This window comes from Phyllostomus discolor, chromosome 4 (assembly GCF_004126475.2).
Source record: "Phyllostomus discolor isolate MPI-MPIP mPhyDis1 chromosome 4, mPhyDis1.pri.v3, whole genome shotgun sequence".
In the NCBI taxonomy this organism is placed as follows: Eukaryota; Metazoa; Chordata; class Mammalia; order Chiroptera; family Phyllostomidae; genus Phyllostomus; species Phyllostomus discolor.
In genome coordinates, this window is record NC_040906.2 from 193,627,270 (window position 1) to 193,652,978 (window position 25,709).

Here is a 25,709-nt window from a genome sequence, read left to right on the forward strand (position 1 = left end):
CAAGTAGTAGACAGCGTTTATTAAATTGCAGCCATCTAGAAGCAAAAGACTTCAACTCCTTAAGGACTAGTTGGCCCAGAAAGTACTGTAATTAGGGAAAACAAGCAGTTCACTCAGCTTAATTTTGCCTGAATTTAGTGTGTTAGTACCTTTCATCTGATGTAGGATGTTCATGTTCTTTAATATTATTCACACAGGTTAAGATTATAAATAGGATTATCTGCATGTTATTGTAATCAAAACGGTTTATGAATTATAAAAAAACTTTGTTATAAATACATGTTTAACTTATTTACATTTTTAACATTGTGTCCCAGAAAGTGTTGACTATAATTGTCAGATTTTAAAAATGGGTGAAGTAATAATGGTATTGAAGTGTTTTGTTTTATATAGAACTTTATGATTTGCAGCATATTCTCGTGTCCTCCGTGACTCAGAAGGGAACATGTTATACTTTCCCGTTTGCTGAAGGAGTTAAGGTGGCATAGGTTTTAGAGTGAAACCTTTCTGTTTAAGAGTGGGCTACAGACAAAAATCAGAATAGAGATTGTTAATAGAGATTGTTGCCCTGTGAGGCAGGGCAAAAGCATAAAAAATTAAAACTTAGTTTTTAAAAATTTGGATCAGAGTTTTGCACTTCTCCCCCAAATAGTCCTGTGTTTTTTTCAATTTGCTGTTATTCGTTGTGGGGATGTTTCAAGAGTGTTCATCATCATCATCATCATCATCATCATCGTCATTATTCATGATTTTACAGGCAGTCCCTGTTCAACAGGTGAGAATGGGTCAACTAGCTCCCGGAATCAAATCATCAGCTCTTCCTGCGGATTATATGGTTGAAATTGGCAAAGCTTTACTGTCCATGGATGATGTCGAGTCTTCACTGAATGCCCCAGAGCTGAGCACTGCGGTGTTTGAAGATTTCTCTTTTCAGGAGGATGCTCTGAAGGTAGATCTCTAGGCAGGCTGTTTGAGTAGCTGCAGTTAACGTAGTAGAAGTTAAGTAAGGACTCTGCCATTGTGCCTACTTAGATGATCTATAACTTTCAAAATTTGTGCCAAGGAGTTAATAATGTGTATAAATGATAAACCTTTCCTGTATTCACCAAGAAAATATTATAAAAAGTTTAATTTTTTAAAAGTAGGCATGGATTTTTAGTGCGCAGTTATTAATTCTTTGCACCGTCAGAGACATTTTTAATCTAACACCTGCAGAAACTACATTTCTTTCTTATAGACCTCATTGCCAGTTGATGTGAAATGTCAACATTGATCATGCCACCTGCAACAGTTTATCACTGGCCAATGGTTGTGGTGTGGGATCATGTGTTGATTGTAAGTTAGTTCGGGATCTGGAAGTTTTTAGTTAGCCCACAAAATTATTCATCACTATCATCAAGGCTTTTTAATGTAATCTGATGGCACTTATATGTAATGTCACAATGAAATTGCTGATGGATTTGATAGCTTTGATTGATAGCACATTTCTGTCATTTAAATTAGCATTATTAGATATTCAAACACTTCATTACCTTTAAAGAATGTTTGGGAGCTTTTTATTTGTCCTGCATAACTGCTACTTGGAACGTCTGTGAAGACTTTTTCGCACCATTGGGATATCATGTAGCATTCCTCATACTTTGGCCAATCCAGGGAATTATTATGTTTTAACGTTTTCAGTTTCGAATAGCCAAAATGGTTATATATCATATATCAAATAAGTGTTATACAATATAAATTTTTGGTCTGTGATTTCATTCTTTTTGTCATTTTGCTGGGTTTTACAAATGTCTGACAATGTATTACAGAATATCAAAGACCAGCTGGACAAACTCGGCGAGCAGGTTGCAGTCATTCATGAGAAACAACCAGATGTTATCCTCGAAGCTTCTGGGCCTGAATCCATTCAAATCCGGGATGCACTCACTCAGCTGAATGCAAAATGGGACAGACTTAATAGAATGTACAATGATCATAAAGGGTAAGTAAATTAAGTTAATACTTAATTTAAAAAACCTACAGACTCATGAGCCACAACAAAGGGCATATATACATTAAGATTAGTGAGACTGTGTTTCATGTCTTCGGAGGCGGTCCTGTTAGTAAATTGTGATGAGTGTAGTTCCTTAAAGAAAGCAGAAAGAGATTACACGTAGAAGGTCATTTGCAACATAATATCTTAATAATTAAAGGAAGCACCTTTAATTTTTAATAGCTAAAAGGCATCCGTTTTCATTAATGTCCACTTTCTCCATGTTTGATGATTAATGTGAGTGAGAGACAGGAACAGATAATTGGAATCCATATATAACCACAAACCATTGTTAAAAATAACCTTCTGTTTAACAGAGTGGTTTTGAGTCGCTTTATTTCTAGATTTTGACCAGGCCTATTAATAGGTAGAAAGAAAATGGGAAGATTTTTGACAGGAGCTGGGTGTGTAGTGGAAAGGCAAATAAAGCAAGTAAGATGTGAAACAGCACAATGTATAGTACCTTAGACAAGGAAAGTTAACATAGAAAGTACATTGGGAAATTTTAGAGACATACACACAAAAATTAAGTATTATATTTTTATCATTTTTATTTTTTGTTTGGCCTTTTGGTATATTCCTTTGCATAGATTTTAAAATTCATTTCTGTATATTTAGAGAATCTTGTTTTAAGTACATCTTTGTGCATATTACTATTTAACTAAACCTGATTATTAGGTGAAGATTAAATTGTTAAAAAATAATAACACCTTAAGGCTCTACGCTGCATTATGAACTTGAGGATCACAGCCCTGCTAACAGTGTATGTGAAAGTGTCCTTCTCACTGACCCCTTGTTAAGATGAACGGTTGGCTGCTTTTTAAAGACCTTTGGCAGTTGTGTAGTGATAGATTGCGTCGCAATGTTATTTTCATTTCTTTGATTATCACCGTGATTTTAATGACAATAACGTGTTTTATTGGCCCCAGTAGTATTGCTACTGTCGACTGTTAGGTCATGTTCTTTGTTCATTTTTCTATTATGGTATTACTATTTACTGATTAATTTGCAAAAGCTTTTTTCTAGATTAGGATATTAACTATTTATATTTATTGTTTATTATTCAAACTTTGCATGTGCTGTCTAATTTTGTAAATGGTGTTTTTTGATGTATAGGTTTAATTTTATGTAATTGTATCTCATGAGTCTTTTTCCTTTGTGAGTTTGTTTTGTTGATATGCATACAAATGACTTTTTCTTTTTGATATTAGTTAAATATTTATGTACACTTTAAAATGATTTTGTTTGATTTAAAATTACATTTAATAACTAAGTCACCTGTATTTTTATTTTGTGCTAAGGTCCAGGTCAGTGGATCTATACAATAGCTCTTCGGTATCCAGAGTAGGGTTGGTACATCTCTACTTTCTTAACACTCCTCAGCTCATTTTATACTGCAGCCTGGGATAGGAAACACTAATCTGTTCTACTTTATTTTATTTTCCTTAAATGATCAAGCAGTTTTTGTTGAATAATTTAGGTCTTCCTTGTCAGCAGTATTTCCTTGATCATAATTGTAAGTGCATTCCTATCTCATATTCATTTAATTTTGCTAGGTCCGTCTTCTGACACCATCAATTTTCATCTAATACCGTAACATTTTTCTTATGTCTTTTTCATCCAGTACAGTAAATGTTCTCTAATTATTCTAACTTTAAAATTCTTACTATTTTTCTATGTTTTTTCTTGCAGTAAAATTTTAGTCATTTTAATTGTTGGTTAAAAAATGATTGATTTGAAATGTAGTCTTTCCTTTGTTACCTAGGTACATTTCTGTGTCCGTAGAAGCATTTTAGAGGTTTGTCTCCCTGTCTCCCTAGAACTTACTACTCCTGATGGTTTTGTGTTTTTATTGTTGTTTATTATTGTAGAGTTGGTATATGGTCGCTTTCTTCTAGACCCTGTGTGTGTGTCTGTGTCTCTGCGTGTGTGCACAGGTGTATGTGTGTAAAATTGATTCCTTTAGCCTTTATCAGTATACTCACACGTCATTTGCACATAACATTTTTTGATTACCCCATTTGCATATATGCCTCTGGCCAATGGGGTAGAACTTGAAGAACATTGTTGATTTGTAATGTTGATTGCAGACATTCATGCCATTTTCTTGATTACAAAAATGTTACCTTTTAGAAAATAATTTATTCCATGTGAATTTTTAAAATTTTAGGAACATGACTGAATTCTCTTACATTCTCATGTTTTTTATTTTATTATCTTTTTTTCATTGTTTACTACATTACATTTGCTGGAAGGTTGTCTCTCATTTTATTTGTCCCAGTACTTAGGTGCATTAATGGATTATTTTCTTATTTTTATTCCTAATTTTGCTTTGTTTTTCTCTCCCAATCTTGGGAACCTATCCTAAAATGTTTATTTTTCTCTATCTCTATTTATGTGCATTTACAAGCAAGACATTCATTTCTATTCTGTCCTTTTCATAAAACATCAAGGCAGTGGCAAAGGTTCTGTGTTTCCACAGTTTCAGTTATTGTCAGAATCGTACCAGGGTGACCATGAAGTCCCTTTGTCTATACTGGATTTCTCTGTGCTTTTTGCCTATAAACTTTTCAAGCTTTGTTGGTCTACAGTAACCCATGAAAACAAAATAGATTCTCTTTCTCTGAGATCTCCCTTATGCCTGTTTTGCAGTGGTTCATAGCATTAGCTTTCATATTTTTTCCAAAATGCAATTTTAATTTTAGAGCCATCCTAGATAATGGAACTCCCTTCTCCCTGTCAGATTTCTTCCCTTTCTTTAAGCCACTGATTTCTCCCTTCTCATCTTGGATGCTTATGTGTCTTCTCTCCCAAGAATGCCTTCTCAGATGTTTTATCCTCTGTATCGCCTTCCGTGGAGAGAACAGTGCTGTGAGAACAAAGTCCAGCCTTCTCATGTTAAACTTGGAAGCTTTTAAACAGTGTTCTCCAGGTGGCCTGATTTCTCTTCTCTTGCACATATTGTTCAAAAAAGTTTCCTTCATTCATTTCATATTAACTTGATCAAAATTTTCTGTGCTTTCTTTACTGTCTCAGTTGATTTTTACGCAGAATTCCATCTTCTATGAGGAGTAATTTTCTTTCTCAATTTCATCAGTCATTATTTTTCCATCATTTAAAAAGTGTTTGTAACTCAATATTACTATAAAAGTTTTCACCCATCCCTCTACCTATATATACTGTGCCCCTATATACACATCATTCATTTGATGTATGTTCATGGAGTGCTGACGAATGTAAGGCACATGTAGCCACATGCAAGGAGTTATTAAGAATTAAATAAATACAATAAATAGATGAAGTCTGTTTCTCAGGGTCCAAAGGTATATGGCAGAAAAAAGTAACAGGCACTTATTGCATAGGCTGTGACAGGGACATTGCAGGAGGCCATGTTAGGGACCCTGAGGAATCTGGGAAGGCTACATGGAAATTGTGAAGATAGCCAGGGGAAGGAAGAGAGGGAATGCAGCGTATGTTGCATAAGGTCATAGGTAAGGGAGAGTGCGTTGCTTATTTTTAAAGATTTTATTTATTTTTAGAGAGAGGGGAAGGGAGGGAGAAAGAGGAAGAGAACCATCGATGTGAGAGAAAAACATCTATCAGCTGCTTCTCACACACTCCCCTAACCAGGGACCTGGCCCGAAACTCAGGCACGTGCCCTGACTGTAAGTTGAACCGGTGACCTCTTGGGTTGCACAGTGATGCCGGAGCCCCTGAGCCACAGCAGTCAGGGCAGTGTGCGATGCTTTTGAGGAAATGAAAACAGTCCAGTAGAGCTTGAACTCATAGCGGTGAGACAAACCAGGAAGGTGTAAAGGGACTGTATCAGAAGGGCCTTGTGTGTCATGTTAAGTGGTGTGGCTTTTGCTCTGAGGATGGTAGGGAGCCATTGCACTATTGTAACAAGGGAACAATAGTTTGCCGACTGCAGAATAGATTGCTAGAGGACAAAACTGAGAGCTCGGACTTCCAGCTGTGCCTGACAAATGATGATAACTTGATTAGGAAATGGCTGTGAAAGTGGAGACTAGGAAAACATATGAGAATTAAGTAGTTGAATCAATAAAAGGTGGTGATGGGTGGGATGTTAGAGTAAGGAAGAGGGAGGAGTAGAAATGACCCCAGGTCTTTGGCTTGAGGACCCAGGTAGGTGATGGGACCCTTGCCAGAGACCAGGAACACAGGCAGTGAGAGGATTTTGTGAGGGAAGATATCGGTGCCAGTTGCAACATTAGAGACAGCAAACTTGAATGCTTTGAGATGACAGCTGGGGCTTGGAGTGCTTTGACTCACTGGGAGTCCATAGCTCTTCATGATTACATAAGAGCTGACCGGATTCAGAGAGGAGGTGATGGCCTGGTGAATCCTAGCTGAACATTGATTTCTTGCTCTTTCTTTTTCCAACTCCTGTTTAATCTATAGCTGGACTGCTTAGTTTAGGTTCTGTCACAATAATAATGATCTTTCCTAGGGTTACTGCTTATATTCTCAAAGTCTTTAGATCTTTGGGGGTGCTTTCTATCAACACTTTCTACTTATTATTGCAGTAACTCAAAAGTTGAAATTTGTGGCTGTTATTTAGTTACTGCATATTCTTACGAAAAGTAATAAAGATTGTCGTAATATTTTCTCATAGTGTTTTGTTTGAAGTGCTCTTAATTTTGTCATGCCCAACAGACTTGCTTCATTGTGAGTACTCAACAAATATTAACTGAATTTCCAAAATGAGATTCATGGAAGAAAGAAATAAAAACATTATTTTGGGGTTAGCGATATCAGGGATCATTTTATTACTTTTTCAAAATAATATCTTTTTATTATATAAATAAAGATTTTATTAATATGAAAATCTCAGAGGTATCTTCCAAACCTCTTCCAGCACCACTAATTTAAACACGTAGGCTGAAGCAAATTCTTCAGGATCCAGATACAAAGCTTATGCTGTTTTATATTTTAAATATGACGAGCACTGGGCTTTGACTTTATCTCATTTCTAAAGGCATGGGGTTTAAACAGGCATCTCCGTAGTCCTTCGTCTCATTGCCTCACCTGGGCTTTGCAGGCACGTCCTTGCCGGACTGTGTTCAGGTGAACAGGGCACTCCGGAGCAGTCATCACCCAGTGCGTTTGTCTGCTAGGGCTGCCGTAATCAGACACCACAGCCTGGGGGGCCCAATCAACAGACATTTATTTTCTCTCAGTTCTGGAGGCCATAAGTCCAAGATCAAGGTTCCAGTAGGGTTAGTTTGTGTTGAGGGCTCTCTTCCTGGCTGGCAGAGGGCCACCTTCTTCCTGTCCTCACGTGGCCTTTTCTCTCCGCCCTCTCAGACAGGAAGATGTCTCCGGTGTCTCTCCCTCTTCTTGTGAGGACTCTGGTCCTGAGGGATTAGGGCCCCATCCTTGTGACCTCGTTTTTAAAACCACCTCCCTGAAGACCCTGTCTCCAAATACAGTCACTTTTGGAGTTAGGACTTCCTCATAGGAGTTTTGGGGTCAAAATTCAGCCCATCACACAGAGAATAATGGAGGGAAAGGAAATTTTGAAGTGCTTTGGCATTTCAGGTTTTGTTCTACCTGGGAACTAAATGTTCAGGAAGTAAAATAAAGTTTTTCATAAGAGGGTAGAATAATTAATTATATTTTACATTTTATGGCATTTAACATGTAGGTGGTTAAAGTTGGGTGGGTTAACTGCCTGTAGCTAATCAACCTTGATTTTCTAGGCTGGACAGGGCTTTTTTTTCAGCAAATAAGCTGCCTAGTGTATGCACGTATGTCCACAGGCACGTATGGGAGCGAGAGAGGGGCAGGTGGTGTGTGTGCCATTTATTTCACTCCTGGTATGAAGCATGTTTCTCTGAAAGGAATGATTAACTGTAATCCATTACCAATCCTGTAGAGCAGTGAGCTGTGAATTCACTGATTTAGGAGCTTTCTGTTGAAATGAGATTTGAATTTACCTAGAAGAGCTGCTTCTAGGTAAAGTCCTAAGAAGTTTGGAAATGTACTTTATTTTATTTGCTGTCCTCTAGTTATTTTGACAGGGCTGTGGAGGAGTGGAGACAGTTCCACTGTGACCTCAATGACCTCACCCAGTGGATGATGGAGGCTGAAGAGTTGCTGGCTGAGTCGTCCACTCCCGACGGTGGCCTGGACTTAGAGAAAGCACGGATGCATCAGCAGGTGGGTGCTTCCCCTCAGAGGCTGCGCATCTGCCAAAAGGGGGTGTATTTTTAAAGATTTTATTTATTTATTTTTAGAGAGGGAAGGGAGGGAGAAAGAGAAACATCAATGTGCGGTTGCTGGGGGCCGTGGCCTGCAACCCAGGTATGTGGCCTGACTGGGAATGGAACCTGCAATGCTTTGGTTCGCAGCCCGAGTTCAATCCACTGAGCTATGCCAGCCAAGGAAGGGGGTGTATTTTTTTTTAGTATGTGGCATTTAAGATATATTTTGAAAGTAGGGGGTAAATATATTCATTTTTCAGGCACATATGGACAATTTGTAATTTTTGTTCGAGTTCTAGTTTCCAGTCATAAAGGCTTAAGAAAAATTGTTATTTACTTTTTTTCTGTTTTTTAAAAAATATTTATTTTTTTACATTTTATTGTTGTTCAATACAGTTTTCTGCCCTTCCCCCAACCCTTGGTTTTGGGTTTTGCCCATGTGTCCTTTATAGTTGTTCCTGAAAACCCTTCATCCTTTTCTCCTCATTATTCCCCCGATCTCCCCTCTGGTTATTTACATTTTTACATTAGGATTTTAATGAAATTTCAATTAAAAATAGTCTTTAGTGGTTATTATGAAAACAACTTTATTTTACAAATTTTGTATTTAGAATAACATTTGTAAAATTCTGAACTCAAGTACTATAGCAGACAGAAATCAGCATACCTCACCTCTGTTTTCTGTTTAAACACTTAGATATCCTATTTCCACTTTGTATTATTGATAATTATCATAAAAGTGAATTATTCTTGAGCTGTGTCATGCCAGCTGCTCATGTAAATCTAATTCAGTCTTGGAAAACATAACACAGTATCAAAATCAGTTCTGCTGATAACAGTGGGCTTCTACAAATAATGGTGAAAGGCAAGCAAAATTTAAATTTACCATTGTTAAAATATTTTCTCTTTTATTAAATTTTAAAAATATATTTTATGTAGAAGGTTCATGAGGAGTTAAATGCTGTTATTTTTCTTATATATTTTAGAGCATTTTTCACATTTTTAAAGATATAGATGAATGCTTCAATTTTACTTTCAAGTATTCTTTTTTAAATTTGTTGCTTAAGGATTTACAGACCAGTAAAGCAATGTCTCAAGAAAATGCACACTGATGCCCTCACTGGTGAGGGCATGGGCCTATGTACCAATGGGTCGCAGGTTTGATTCCCAGTCAGGGCACGTGCCTGGGTTGTGGGCCAGGTCCCCAGTACGGGGTTCGAGAGAGGCAACCATACATTGATGTTTCTCTCCCTTTCTCCCTACCTTCCCCTCTCTAAAAATAAATAAATAAAATCTTAAAAAAAACCAAGAAAAGAAAATGCACACTGAGGTTTACTTTTATATGGGAGGACATAAGGGCATATGGGTTTGTTTTCCTTTTTAAGAGATGCTTTCAAGCACATATTTAGAAGAAGACAAGCAATTTAATCAAGCCTGATTGATGCTTATGCTTTAATGTTGTAAGCAGCTCTTATTTATTTAATGTTATTTATCTGTCCTGTTTCACTGTGTGACATTCATGAGAGTGGGTTAGATTTCAAAATGGATCTTGTTTAGTGTGTTCACTGAAATGTAATGAAAGTGTTTTTGAATGGTTTTCTCATGAACTGCAGCCTCGCAGGACTTTGTTGCTTTAACGCTGAAATGGACGTCACATACCTGGGGGATCCACTGCATCAGAGCATCTTGATTTAGCAGGAGACTTAATCTCAGGCCGTCCTCTGTTACAGGAGCTCGAGGAGGGGCTCAGCAGCCACCAGCCCAGTTTGGCCTCACTCAACAGAACTGGGGACGGGATTGTCCAGAAACTCTCCCCCACGGATGGAGGCTTCCTAAAAGACAAGCTGGCAGGTTTAAACCAACGCTGGAGCGCGATCATTGCAGAAGTCAGGGATCGGCGGCCAAGGTGATTTTGCCTCCGTAACTTAAGGGCGCAGGGGTAGAGGTGTTTTGGGCAGAGCCTTTGAAAGATACAATCAGATGAGTGCAAATTTCTTTTGTTGTCTGATATTGCAATAGGAGCTTTACTGACATTTAAGACCTCCCCGGTCCATGTTGTTGTGCATTGTAGAACACTTTCCCTTACTGTATTTTCAGGCTGTCCGTACGGTCTCCCCTTTCTGCACAGATGTCGTCCATGTAAAACATGCCTTGTTCTTTTGTTCTTTTCTACTTCTGACTGCTTATTCTGCTACGGTGACCACGTGGCAGGAAGTAGAAGTAGCTGAGAGAACGCTATGGACTTCAGTCTGAAGCTCTGGCTCAGGGTCAGGTTTCGCACTTGCTGGTTTCCTGACTGGGCCTTGGGGTCTCTCTCTGTTGTAATCCCTCTCACTCGGTGGTCCCTAGTCAAAGGGTGTGCTGTGCCACATACCATGCAGTGCTTGGTAAACGATACAGTTCCTCTTCTAGCTAATATACTATACATATGGTATACTGTTTGTTTTTATGTCAAATTATGTTGCAATGTCCCCGATTTTATTAGGGTGTCTCTGGTTGCAAACATGTTTACCTGTGAATATAATGCTCAACAGTGTCTATATTTTATGTATTACAAAATTATTTGAAGTTTTTTTTTTGGAGATGGTTAACATTTAATGGATGCTTTCTGCTTTGCCTAATACATTTTGTCTCTTAAATGGCCATTTTTTGGGTTAATGGTAGTTGTGGGTTAAAAAGTCCCAGATATATGTTTCTGCTAGTTTTAAGTGTATAGATGATGCACTGTTTTAGCAGTATGCTATTGTTTTGTTAAAGGTCCCTCTAATACTGTTTTCAAGTCCAGTATAGACGTACTTTGGAGACATTGGGGGTTCGGTTGCAGACCACCACAGTAAATCACTTATCATATTAAAGTGAAGCCACACATTTTTTTGCTTCCCAGTGCATATAAAAGTTATGTTTATACTCTACTGCAGTCTATTAAATGTGCCATAGCACTTTGTCTATAAAAACCAATTACATACCTTAATTAAAAAATACTTTGTTGCTAAAAATTGCTAACCATCATCTGAGCCTTTCCTGAGTTGTAATCTTTTTGCTGGCTGAGGGTCTTATCTTCAATTTGTATGAAAATGCAATTCCTGTGAAAGAGTAAAGCAAAGCACACTAAAATGAGGTGTGCCTGTATTATAATATGTTGTGAAACATTCAGGTATGACTCTTTGCCTTTGCTGCTTTTTATAAAGTGGCATCATCTATTATTGTGTGTGAGTTTTGGTAAGAGGCAAATAACAGCTGGTGTGATTTGGTTGAGAGAGCGCCATGTGGCATGTGTTGGAGAGAGCGTTTGGCACCTTGCACACACTGCCTTATTTAGCTACCACAGCTACCCTCTATCGCAGCGGTCCCCAGCCTTTTTGGCACCAGGGACCAGTTCAATCTCAAGCCCATCTCTCACCTCTTGCTGTGTAGTCCAGGTCCTAACAGGCCACGGTACTGGTACCAGTCTGTACCAGTCTGTACCAGGCTCTGGGGTTGGGCACCCCTGCTCTAGGGGACTGTTAGGCCCATTGCACGGCTTTGGAAACCGAGGCTCAGAAGGGTAAGGCTAAGTACTTGTCCAAGGCCTTCCACAGAGTCAGTGATGGTGCTAACTTACGGTCTCAGGTACTGTGCGTACCAACTTGGGAAAACCTGTGAGCTCTCTGGCTGAGTCTTTCCTTTGTGAATGAGAACTGGGATACCTTCTCAGGGGAGTGTCGTGAGGATTAAAGAAAACAGTGCTTATAAAAGGCATATGCCCCGAGTATTCATAGTACACTCTAAATATCTAGCTCTTATAACGTTAAGTTAATATAGGATTGATTCTCCAAGCATATTGGTGCTGGATTTTGCCAGTGATTGACTGACTGATTTGATCCGTGTTTATTGAGCCTTGGGCTTAGCACTGGGGACATGAACATGACTAAGGAGCTCAGAGACTAAGAAGAAGAGAATACTTCAAGGAAAGCCTGCTATGCTTTGACTGAAGGACACATTGTGAGGAAGATACAGTGTTGTCACAGAGGCGGGGTGATGGGCCGTGGTGTTTAGGCATCACGGTGGGGGGGATCCTGAAACTGGGTTTTGGAGCATTTATAGCAATTTCCCATAAATACCCCCTAGGGTGGGCTTTCTAGGGGAAAGAAGAACAGGCCTACGTGGGAGGAATGAACCATATGGCCAGGTGAGGGATCCGCCAAAGAAGGTCCAGGGACCAGGGCCAGGACTGGAAACTGAGGTCACATAGCATCTTCTGTGCCATGCTGATGAGTTTGCGTGGAGAACCTTTCTGTGCTGTGTGGATGAGTGTGTGTGGAGAACCATGGAAAATGATGTGTCTCCCAGGTCGTCTTAAGGAAAAGGATGTGCCTGTTGGCATGGTGTTTATTATCAATAAATGCAGCAATTCCCCTAAAGATTTTCAAATCAGTCGCTGTAGAGTGTAGTAATTATTGCTCCCAGAACTAATAAGGTGAAGGAAATACCTACTTTACTCATTTTTTTTGGAAGAGAGAAGAAGGATGCATCTCTTCTCCCACATCTTGCATTAAGAAGGCTGCACTAAAACGATGTTTACTTTCGTAAATTCATGTTTAAATTCACTTCAGGTAGTCACTCATCTTAACCTGGGGCCACGCTGGGACTTGGGGTCATCTGTGCCCTGTCATCGCAGTCACAGAGAGAGAGAGCACACAGTCCACTCTGTCTTGTATGGACGACCTCTAGTGAAATACTTGCGTGGTTCAACAACTTACGGTGGTGTTCCTTACAGAGAACAGTTGTTATCTGTTGTTTGAATGTGAATCTAAGACTTGCTTTTATTCTTAGGGATAACATTTAAAATGTTAGCTACTTTGCAGATGAAAATTTTGTGTGAGTGGAACCTGTGTGGTTGAGATAACTTGAAAATGTTAATTTTCCTTCATAGATACAGTTGCAAAAACACTAAATTGGTCATGAGCAGGAAACATAAAAAATTTACATTCCGACTTTTGTTTTGGAAATGCAGGTTTATTTATAATAGGATTTTTGGTGTTTCTAGAGTTGTCATTTTAGTTAAGTACTCTTTGACACAGAGGGTAAATTACTTGTTTTGTTATTGTTAGTCTTAACAATTAGTACTACTACTAATTGTACTACTTAACTACTTGATTTTTGTCTTGTTCTTAATTTTAAAGTAGTGTTCTCTCCTGATGGATACTTAAAAATGGAAACTTCTGCTTTTCATTAATCTTTTTTAAATATTAAAATTCTTTCAAATGTTATTGATTCTCTACTAAATATATAAATACTCACTTAGCATTTTATTATACATATTTCATCATTATGTTATATCTTTTTGTGATTAAAAAGATACAGTCATAGCCATAACAATGTTAATTTTTATTAGGAGATGACACAATGTAATTCATTAAAAATTGCGTTCTATTTTTAAATCGGCAGCTAGTAGCAGCAGCTATAAAAATAAGATACCACCTCCAAGCTCTGAATAGCTTTCAAACCCTTTCTTAAAAATATATAATCATGTTAGTCATATGAGTTCTAATCATATTCTCATTTTCTGACATATGGTTTATACACTTATAAATGTTATTCTTATAACATTTAGAGGATCTGCTTAAGGCAATTCCCTTTTTATATTCATAATGACAATTTTTTCTTATGTCATTTAAAACTTTTGCTTTATTTTCTACAATAGATACTTTTAATAGCTTGGCTATATTAGACATAAGACTTATTTTAATGAGCCAACTAAATTTCCGTTGTCTTGTATTTTCTCATACTTGTAAAAATGTCCACTTTCAGAGTCTTGCCCTGTTCTTATTCTTTCTTTTCTGTGAATGAATTAGAGTAATAGTTGCCACCTAATGCGAATAATATGTCATATGATGATGCCTTTCTATCTCTATGGAGTACTCAGAGAGAATTATGTGTTTTTTTCTTATAATTTTAGATCAAGACACTTTTCATGTATTTTAAAAAGTCCATTATGTTGTACAGTAGTATCTAGCTTACCATTTGTTTCTATTAAGTATCTATGTAATTTTCATAAGAGAAGATAATATTTAGTTTCCATGTTTTTGAATTTAAGGAGGGAAGAATTCTTACATCATCAAACAATCGTCAATATAGCTGAATATATACATTGACACATTTGAAATGCATATTAATAATTATCAGGAGTTATTTCTTTTGTGGTACATTTAGTCCAAAGTAAATATATGGTGTTCTGCTTAATTGGATAAGTTTTCTCAAGATATTTCAATAATGTATTTTTTCAGGCTCAAAGGAGAAAGTAAGCAGGTGATGGAATACAAAAAAAGACTAGATGAGGTTACCTGTTGGTTAACAAAGGCTGAGGATGCTGTGCAAAAGAGGTCAACCACCGACCCGGAAGAAAACCTGAGAGAACTAGCGGTAAGTGGTTTGTCTCTGTACTTGGCAATACTTTTTGATGCATGAACATTTACACTAGAAATAAGATAAAATATTAGGAGAAGAACAGGGGAAGAAACTTTGTGCTTTGTGGTATATATGATACACTTTAAGGAGGAATATCTTTTTTCTTAAATTTTCTTTTAAAGAGCAGCTGTATTCTGTTCTTGCAGAGGTAAGGCTACAGTCACATGAAAATGATAAATCGTGTGGTCTCAGTATTTGACCTCAGGTTTTTAGGATATTTTAAACAGACTTCATCATTATAGAATATAATGTTGCTATGAAGTAAAGTTTTTGCTTTTAGAAGACAATTAGTGATTACTATCTATAAGATTGAGTTTTTATAGAAACTCAAGAAAATCTAAGTGACTTGAGAATAATTCACTGCAGGTTATGCTAGACTTAGTGTCATGGTTGCATTGATCAAATTTTTTTTTGTTCTACAACTAAGAAGGATTGTTTATAGTCATTTATTTGTATCATATATAAACATATAAAGATATTTAGGTATATATATACTCAAATATCCATACATTTCATATTTTTGTGTTAGGAATTAAAAGACTTCTGCTAAGCAATAAGCATAATGAATTCATATTTTTATTTTAAAAAGTTGAGTGTTTATGTGGATAAAAACATGGGCATGCATCAAAGTATGCCTAAAAGAATGCCCACGAATTTGGAAAGAGATTTTCATCTAAAGGAGTAAGATTGAGGCATTTTGGGAAAGAAACTATTAGTAATGATGAAAAAATGTTACGTGGGAAATGGTAAGTTTTCACAATGTGACAATAAATATCTTACAAACTTGTTCCTATTTTAAGTGAAAGTTTCAATAGTTTTCTTGGAACATCACTTTTGTAAAGAATATGGAGGCCGTCACAAAGGGTGGGGCAGTACATTAGGGCAGGTACAGATAAGGTAGAGACAGATGTGTAAAAGGCTTATGCTGGTTGGTTCTTTTTGGTCTTTCATGGGAACAGACATGGTTTCCGTCACCTGAGAACAGGGGGTTACATTCCCCGTGTAGGTGTGATTTAATATGACCCTGCGAAGAGATGGTGGGGAGCCCCTGGGCATGGGGTGCACACTGCAGGTAGGTGCTCACTCTGTTACCAGTTACAGTGTGGTAACATAAGTTGAGGCTTCTTATAAATTTATTTTCCACTTAAGAAATTAAAAGTCCACATTTGTAAAATACTTAACCAAAACTATGTTACTTTCTAATACCGTTCTTGAACTTTCTCTAGTATGAAAACCTTCTAATCTCACCTCTCTGCTGTCACCTTTAGGACTTAAACCAGGAGATGGATGTACAAGCTGAAAAATTCAAATGGCTGAATAGAACTGAGTTGGAAATGCTCTCAGATAAAAGCTTGAGTTTACACGAAAGAGAAAAGATTTCAGAAAACTTAAGAAATGTAAATTCGACATGGAATAAGGTGGGCATTAAGAATTGCCTGGTGCCTTTCTTATATTTATTAATTTTGTTGTAAAGAAATAGGGTCACATAAATATTTTACTTTTAAGGATATTCAAATAGGGGCACATTTTAATAATGCTTACTAATATTTATAATTTTTATTTTTTGACTCTGTCATGGACAGAAGCATATATTCTCAAAAAATGCTTTTTATTGTATGTACATTTTGGCCTATGGGATTTATATGTTACATTCCACATTAAATAACAAATATATATTAGAATAAGGCAATAAAGTGCCAATAATTATATCCTGAGGATGAAGACAATAAAATAATTTCCTGATGTTGTACTTGACTGCAACATTTATAGGTATATTTTTAATGGTTTTATTCATTTAACACACATTTACTGGGTCCCAAGTGGAATGTAATGGCACGTGGCTACAAATATGGCAAAGATAAAGTCCTTTTTTTCACACCAATATTATTATTATTGTTGTTGTTGTAGTCGAAATAGTTAAAGGCAGATGAAGTTGCAGATTTCCATGTATTTGGGCCGGCACACCCGGTCGCAGAGCATGAGCTCTGTGTGGCGCACTGGCAGTCTGCTCCTGGTTCGGACAGACCCCGTTTCCGTCATTTCCTCCGCGCTCCGTCCTCTTAGAATGAGTCCGTTATCGTTGCTCTCATCATTCAGGAGCTTTATTGATCTAGCGTCCTGAGTTGAGAATTACTGTCTTGATGAGTCGCTGATATTGATGGCTCCACATTTGTGTCTCTGGCGGAGACCACTCTGCGTGCTCTGGACTCGCGTACACATCTGTCGGCTCGACAGCGCCCCCTGGATGTGTAATGGGCATCTCAAAGCAACTTTCACAGTGGAGCTCCTGAGCTCCACCACCCCCTGTGCCTTAATATAATTCTCCCACCTCAGCTATGGGTAATTATATATTTATTATCATTTATACTGAAAGCCCTGGAGTCCATCTTTTGGTATGTGAATTATATCTCAATTTATAGAAAAACTAAACCTTGGAATCACCATCATTAACTTCTTCCAAATGTATATCCATTTGGTGTGTGGTTTGATGGGTGGCTAGGTAGAGGCATGATGAAGCAAAGACAGCAAAATTTTGACAGTTGCAGATGTTGAGTGGCGCATGGGTGTTCCCTGTACAATTCTTTCCATTTTTCTTGGGTTTTAAAGGTTTCATAAATTTGGCTGCTTCTCACTACCTCCATTTCCAGGAACTTGTTTCAAGCCACCGACATCCCTTTTCTTGATCACGGCCAAGGCCTTCTCACGGGTCTTCTTGTTTCGTTCTTTGCCCTTTGACAATCTTTTCTCTACACAGCAGCCAAAATATTTGTTAAAACATTGTTCAGATCAAGTAACTCCTCTGAGCAAAAGCCCACTAGTGGTTTTCTGTCTCACTCGAGTAAAGGCTAACATCCTTCCTGTGACCACCAGGAAGTCCCCGAATGTCCCACATTTTCCTGCTGTCTGTCTGACTTTATCTGCTACTCTGTCACCCTTACACTGTTTTCTGGGCACGTTGGGCCTGTGTCACACATGTGAAGCCTAGGTTGTGCCTACTCAGTCAGAGCACACATATTTATTTAACTCAGAGGGTGTCCGTGGGTGTTGTGTAGGACGGGGCATGGGGGACACTTTGTTGGGTAAAGCCAGTGCTTCCCTAACCCCAGAACTTCACATCAATTTCACTCTATCTGGGTGGATTATGAACATCTGAGAATAAGCGATGGTGACTGTGCTGAGAATTTCAACAAACACAGTTTGGACAATACTACTCTGGGGTATTACATTCACTCATGCAGTCATGCACTCACTGAATAGGTTTTGACTGGATTTTCACTTTACACTGGGCACCGTTTTAAGGACTAGGAATACAGCAAAGAGTATGCCATTCCTTCAGGCCCAAAGAGCTTATAGTGGTGAGACAGGTGGACGAGCAATTATACCATAGAGGGATCCATAGGAGTATAAAAAAAATAGGGCACGTACCTGCCTCTAGGGGTTAACCATGGATGATTTTGTGGAGGATGCCATTTCCAAGCTCATTTGTAAAGGATGAAGAAGCATTGGCCAGATGAAGAGTGGGGGAGGGGTGTTGCACAGAGAAGCGGCAGCAGGCGAAGTTGTCTAGAAGAGACAGAGTGAGCACAGTGCGCTAGGGCCCTGGAAGTAGCTCAAAATGAAGTGAACGATGAGAGATGCTTGCACACGTCCGTTCCCGGAGACCTCCCTGTGCATCACAAGGATTTTAAGCTCTGTCCTGAGCACAGTTCATCACCTTGAGGGCAGTGGGCAGCTATCAGTGGGTGCTGAGCAGGAGAAAGTTACATTTTGAAAGCTCACTGTAGCTGGACTGTAGAGATGGGTGGAGTTATCCTGGGGGCTGTGAAGCAACTCCTCTGAGCAAACCCACTCCCCAGACCAGGATTGCTGATCTGGGGAGACAAATTCATCATCCCCTTTGTGAAGGGGATGTCAGGGAGACAGAGGATGCCTTTGGATGTGGGCATGTTTGAATATCCAGTTGCCAGAGAGAGCCAGACCGAAGACATGTTTTTGGGAGTCTTCTGCATCTTGAAACTCTGAATGGCAGACAAAATCATTAGAAACCAGGGTCTACAGAGAGAGGCCTGTAGTATGTTAGCTACAGAGGAGGATGAGCCAGGCAAGGATAGTTCGAAGGTCAGGCAGGGAGGTGGGAGGAAAGTCAGGAGCACAGAAGAGTCACAGAATGCAAGGGGCGGGGGAGTGTGGCAGTACTGAATGTTGCAAAGTGCCAGGGCAGCCCAGGACTGGATGGCGTTCTGGGAGTAACGCTGGTGCAGTGGGGGCGCACGTGAGAGTGCAGTGGACAGACGGTGGAAGCAGAAGCGCAGGCACTGAGTGGGAAGAGAAGTGGCAAAGCTCTGCTTTAGAGTAACACTTCCTCTTTCGAAAATACAATCATCCTTATTTATAGCTCACTCTTCTCTCTTTGTCGCTGTAGGTGTGCAGAGACGTGCCCAGCGCCCTGAAGGAACACATCCCGGCGCCCTGCTCTGTTTCTCCCACCAGAGTTACTGGTAGGATGCAGTTTATTCCTTACCAGGTTTTTGTAAGCATAGCAGAATATTCTGATGATGAACATCATATATGAATTAGAGAAAACGTTAACCTTAGAAACGCAATCCAGTTGTGATTTGTTATTCTATTTTCTTTTTCTTTTTTTTTTAAAGATTTTATTTATTTATTTTTTAGAGAGGTAAGGGAGGGAGAAAGAGAGAGAGAAACATCAATGTGTGGTTGCTGGGGGCCATGGCCTGCAACCCAGGCATGTGCCCTGACTGGGAGCCGAACCTGCGACACTTTGGTTCGCAGCCCAAGCTCGATCCACTGAGCTATGCCAGCCAGGTATTATTCTATTTTCAGTGTTCAAAAAGAATGTCTTCTTTAAGCCCAGCACATATCTGACTGCTCAGTGTGCGCAAGGCATGGTGGTAGATGAGACTTCCTGCCTTTCCTGAGACGAGAGTGGGGCCTGGGCCTCCAGACGGCCCACTGAAGGGAAGGGACGAGGCCTGGTGGGGAAGCTGGGAACGTACAGCTTTTCAGAAAATCAGCTGTAACTGTTACGCTGACATGTTCTGTGGGAAAGGTGTAATTAGATGCAGATTGTGAGTGAGAGCAAAGGTTTAGGTATCCTTGGAGCCAGGTGGGAGACGGGGAGTGGAACAATTCTTCATCCCAGGGGAGCTGTTTACTGACGAATGCCTACACTCAGATGTGGAGAAAGAGACATGTCACTACTTCCTCCTCTCCTTGTCCCGATGTGAGTGCAGGCTGTGGTGCTGCAGCCGCTGCACCTGCCTCACGAGCTCCCTGAACGCCTGTGCCCTGCTCTCTCTCTGTGGACTGTGCTTGGCTCAATTGTCCGGAATTTACAGATGGACTGTATTATTTTTAGAAAATTATTTAAGCTTCATCTAGTATACTGGATGCTTACATGGGTTCCAGATGGGTCCAATAATTAATTCAACTACTTCATATAAAACTAAGGAAAAACAACCAGCCTTCCATCATGAAAAAGAAAACAATACAAACACAGACAATGAAGAAAAAACATACTTATCCAGTGTTTGAAGAAGATAAGGTCTCTAACTTTAAAAGTTCTAGAAAAGCAATCTCCTGTGACAGGTTTATGGGTTTGATCACCCAAGTCTGACAACATCTACATGCTAAAAAGAAAAGAAAAATACATGAGAAATCCAGAACTAGAAAGTTTTCAGCAATAGGGCAAGGGCTCCTCTTCCCTGGACAAATGAGCTCATGCAACCTGGCAAGGAAGCAGAAAGAGAACACAGTCGAGGAAGACAGTGGTGAAAGCCGAGTGTTTATCCCTTGAGACAGAACATCGTTGGTGTGGATGCGGGTCTGCCGGGTTCCACACACTGCTGCTGCGAGTCTGGGAAGCAGTTTGGCAACACGTGTTAAATACATTAAAATTTTTAATACTTGCTGGCCCAGTCATTCGACTTTAGCAAATCTCTAACACTAAGGTGTTAGTCAGAAATGTGCAAAAAGTTGTCCCTTGTACGTTGTTTTAAAGTAAAATGTAAGGAGCCATCTGAGAATGCAGCTGTAGGAAAGAGTTAACTAACAGTGAATATATCCAGATTGTTACACGGGCATTCACAATGATGTGTATCAAGAATTACTAATGCTCATGTTATAAAGTTAAGTCAAAAAGAACAGAAAGCTCTGAATAAGTTAGCTTTACGATTAAAGTGAACATTTAACAAACTAAAATAACAGTGCTAATTTTCTCCCTGTCAATGTATTTTTTATTTTATTTTCTCTTGGTATCACTGTTCGTTACCTCTGAGTAGTTTCTGCCCTAGAATATTGTGAGAGTCGGCTTTACAGCTACCAAAGGCACACACACTAAGGAAGTACAGTTGCCACCTTGCTATGAGAAAATAAAAACTCTTACCATTTTTTTACTCAATCTAAGTTTTACATAACACACAGACACAAGTCACCCTTGCACCAGCCCATTAGAATAGGCTGTTGGTTGAGTAATTAATGGTTTGCTGCATTTTCAATTTCAGCTCATCCTGGTGTCCAAAAGGTGGTGCTAGCATCCTCTGCCTCCGAGCTTCCTGTTCAGTCTCCTCGTGCTTCAGAAATTTCCATTCCTGCTGATCTGGATAAAACGATAACAGAACTAGCCGACTGGCTGGTATTGATCGACCAGATGCTGAAATCCAACATCGTTACTGTCGGGGATGTAGAGGAGATCAATAAGACAGTTTCCAGGATGAAAGTAGGTGCACAGTGTAAAAAGCCTTGTCATGAGAGCACGTGGGTAGACAAGATGTGTCCGGATCTCCTTTGTTTATCCTAAGCTCTGGGAGAGTGAGTTTTAAAAACTCCTTATGTGTCAAACAGCCATCTCAGGCTAGCTCTGAAGAGTAAAGCTTCCCCCGCATTTGTGCTGTGTCGGTAAGATCACCCCTCCCAACTTCAGTTGTAGGCTCAGTGTATATTTTAAAATCTAAAACTGGTATTGTAAATCTAGCTCCGTCAGTATAAATGTAAACTAGTGTTACATTTAATGCCTAATGTGATGTAGGATAATTTTCTGAAGCATCTTTTCAACTTACATTTCATAATGAGCTTATATGTTTAATTGCTGACATTAGAAGTGAGAATCTTCTGACTATAATTATATATGTGTATATATTATATATATATGTATGTATGTAATGCCAATTGGTAAAGTTCCTTATTCATGTTCAGTATATGTTAAGTTCTGGGCTGTGTGTTGTGTAGAGATACTGAAAAGAATATACTCAATAGAAATTGGGAATGAATCATAGAATAATAACAGCAATTGGTAACCTTTATTAAGTGCCTGATGTGTGCTGGGCATTTTTCTAAGTAATTTACATGTATTCTTTCACATATCCCCTTCACCACCTTTTGAGGTAGGTACCCCATTTATCCCAGCTTGCAAATAGGCCCAAACGGAGATGGAGGCACTGAGCACGTGCAACTGAGCACGTCTCCCTGGCAGAGCGGAGTGCCTGGTACAGGGCACGGGGCAGGTACTAGCGGCCTGTCAGGGGAGCTTGGATGAGGAAGGGAGCTGCTTCCACAGTGACAAAAGGCAGACAATGTGGGATTGTTGCATCTAGAGACACATAAATGGCATTCCTGGTGGAAGGAGCAGAGTGACTAAAGACATGAGATTGGGGAGGAGGAGGGACATTGGGTTAACATTTGTGCAGTAAGGAAGCATAGTGGGAAGTGAGATGGCAAAGAGGCAGTTCAAGTTCACTCTGAAGGGGCTTGCAAAACCCTCTGGACTTCCCGTGTGTAAGCAGTGGGCATGCACCTGTTCTTTTTTTTTTTTTAATTGTGGCTGGAGGCTAATAGTAACGCATTGTTTGAGGGTAGATTTTATCGCACAATCTACCACCAGTCAATGTAAAACGTATAAATAGGTTTCCCGCATACAATGTGTTAACAATGCTCTACTTCCATAGGAAGAATGGGAATAGTACAAAAGGTGCTTAATACAAAGAAAAGAGCCTTTCTGGGCAGCTGAGATGATGCTGTTGCAGTTAGCAGCAATAAGGAACAGAGGAAATGGAACGTGGATGAGGGTGTGATTGATCCAGTTTCAGATACGTTGTGTGGAGAGGTTCTTCTGCCATTTAGAAGGAAGTGTCAGCCTTCACTACACTTCTGAGATTCGGGATTGGAAGTTGTGAATCAGCTACTTGGAAATAATAGATGACAATGGAGGAGTAATCAAAATCTGCAAAATTGGTGAATTCATCAGGAAGAAGAGCTAAAAGATTAGAAAGAGATTCTCTAATTTTTGCCATACTGTTTGTACCTTTTGGAAATAGTGTGTATGGCTATTTATTAGTTCTGTACTAAAATGCACTGTTTTTTCTGATATTAACTTTTCTCCCATGTTTGTCAGTATTAAGTGATAAACAATAGAGCAACAGGTTTTTTTTGTTTAAAATTGTTTAATTTGCAGTGATTTCAATTAGTGTTTCTCTAATACCTCCCCCACCCCTGTAGGTGATGTTAGTTTGTTTTCATAGCTGATGTAGGATCGATACGCAAGGTATCGTCTGCAGAAATCTCTGCTGATGTTTCTTAGAACATTTTTTAGTTTTTTAAAGGGACCTTTTTTTTTTCATTTAATCTCCTCAGACTTGATGTAGCTGAACTGAATGAATTTATTATTATTATTATTTTTTGTGGAAACAAAACCACAGAGAGGTGAAGTGCCTTGCCTGGTGCCCTAGATGACAAGTGGCAGAGAGGAGATTTGAACCTAGGACTTCTGAATCCAAATCCTGCCCTTTGCCACATCGAAGATGCCTCACTGTCTCTTCTAAGAGAAAAACAACAACTTTGATGTCAGCACACGGGCTTTGCTTCTGCAGTATTCTTACCATACAGCCTATTAACCCATCTTAACAATCATTTCTTCTTAAACAGATCACAAAGGCTGACTTGGAACAGCGCCATCCTCAGCTAGATTGTGTTTTTACACTGGCTCAGAATTTGAAAAACAAAGCTTCCAGTTCAGACGTGAGAACAGCAATCACAGAAAAATGTAAGTTCAAAAAAAATTCTCTCATCATCCACTTACACTGAAAATGCTCACACATATTTTCAAAGATTATTCTATCAGAAATGAATATAGCTTTCCCTCGTGTTATTTCTTGTGAACATTGTCACAATTCTCTTATGAATTCCTTAAAGAATTAATATTGTTACTTTTAAGTGTTTACTGATTCATTGGATTATTTGCTTTTAAGTTAGTATTTCTTTTGAAGGAACCAAGGAAACAAAGAAGAGAAACCTATAGGAATGAAAATCTATTCTTCCATTATAATTCATTAACTAGAACCAGCTCTTATCATGTCATGTAACTCTTCTCAAATTCATTCCAAAAATATTTATTGAGCAACTACTGTGTACCTCTGTGCCTGGCAGCAACTTGGAAATACTTTAGCTAAAAAACAAACTAAAACAAAACAACTAACAAACAAACAAAACCACCACAGCCATGAGTTTTGCTTCCCATTTACTTTCTGCCTTTAAATTTCATATAAAACAAAGTCTAAATCCCCAAGAATGGATATGCACAAGCAATCTGATAATTAATAAAAGGAGGGAGAAAGAAGTAAAATGGCTCATTCCGAAAAAAATAGACCAACATTGTGAAACACTGAAAATTCTCTGCCACCTCATCTGTTCCAATGACCTTGTTGTTGCCATGTTTATTTTGAAACCGAAACACACTCTAGGGGCTTGAAGGGACAGTCACAGTCTACTTTCATCACCCCGTCTCCTACCACAGCAGCCCTCGGCTCCATCTGTCGCTGTCCTGTTCCATACATACCCTTTAAAACATCCTGACGTTTCTTATTCTCCTACTTTTATTTGCGTTAGTTTTTGCTCCTGAACCCTTTTCCCCAGGTAAAAATGTATTCAGCGAATAAAACGTCCCTCCCTGTGGAAAGCCTTTCCCACTGCCTCTGGCCCCTGGTGTTTTCTGTCCTCAGCTCCTGCTGTGATCTTTCCCCCACGACTTCACTGTGGATTTCCTCGCCCCGCCACAGATGGTGAATACGCACCTTTCCGGGGCCGCCCACCGTGCCCAATACAAATGATTTTTTATGTACTTAAGTTGCGGCAGACTATAAACTGGAATGTATTTTGTCACCTTGTTTAATATTTCTCAAGGGAGAAATTTAACGAGTTCTCCTATAAAAAGTGTATTTTGATTTCAAACTAAATGTGGCAGCAAGGGCTGTGATAAGATGTGAGTTAGCAAAGAACTTTTAGTGTCTTACAATGTTGGTTTATTTCTGTTGATTCAGCCCTTTTCCTTCTTTCTCCTTCCTTTTATTATTAATCGATGGGCAGTTTGTGTACGTCATGGAACTCCAGAGGACCCCATGTCCCACCTTCTCTACTCCAGTGACACCAAACTCTATCCAAAGCCATTTCCATTTGGCTTTTTCTACCGTCTTACTTTTCCCCCCACCACCTCTCTATTTGTCCAAAGTTTCTTTTAAGGTTTTTTACCAGACTTTTCTTCTCCCAAATATCTTCCCTTTCCAATTTAACTCCCTCTCTTTGGTTTCTCTCCATTTTCTTGTGTAGACGCTACATAGTCTGTGTCACTATTTATGATATAAAAAACCATTCTCAGCTGACGTGTACTAGCCATAGCAGCTTGCTTTTAGTTCTTATTCCCAACTAATAGGGTAAGTTGCTTATTTTTATGACAAACCTGTGGTATTTGCTGTCGCTTGATGTTGTTATCTTTGTTTGTTCAGTATTTAAGGATTCTGTTCGTAGCAGCTTTGGTGTAAGCGCTCCCTGTACCTCTGCAACTGACAAGTAGAACATTACAATGGATTTGTCCTCTCCTTAAGTTAAAACCTTATGCAATTCATTTAAACTTTTATCTAGGCAGTGTAAAATAAATGATCTCATTGAATGATTTTTAAGAATTATTTTATGTAAGTAAAATTTTTAGCTTTCTG

At 38.9% G+C, this 25,709-nt stretch overlaps 1 protein-coding gene across 4 annotated transcripts in view; it reads left to right on the plus strand.

The window, feature by feature from the left end:
- UTRN (utrophin) overlaps positions 1 to 25,709 on the plus strand; it is a 504,099-nt gene that overhangs the window by 232,123 nt on the left and 246,267 nt on the right. For all 4 annotated transcript variants that reach the window (XM_028510941.2, XM_036024842.1, XM_036024843.1 and 1 more), the window contains 9 exons: positions 758 to 949; positions 1,809 to 1,981; positions 8,065 to 8,215; positions 9,990 to 10,165; positions 14,526 to 14,661; positions 15,975 to 16,124; positions 19,130 to 19,205; positions 21,231 to 21,445; positions 23,647 to 23,764. In XM_028510941.2, coding sequence (XP_028366742.1) covers positions 758 to 949; positions 1,809 to 1,981; positions 8,065 to 8,215; positions 9,990 to 10,165; positions 14,526 to 14,661; positions 15,975 to 16,124; positions 19,130 to 19,205; positions 21,231 to 21,445; positions 23,647 to 23,764 — 1,387 coding nt within the window. The remainder of the gene's footprint in view (positions 1 to 757; positions 950 to 1,808; positions 1,982 to 8,064; positions 8,216 to 9,989; positions 10,166 to 14,525; positions 14,662 to 15,974; positions 16,125 to 19,129; positions 19,206 to 21,230; positions 21,446 to 23,646; positions 23,765 to 25,709) is intronic.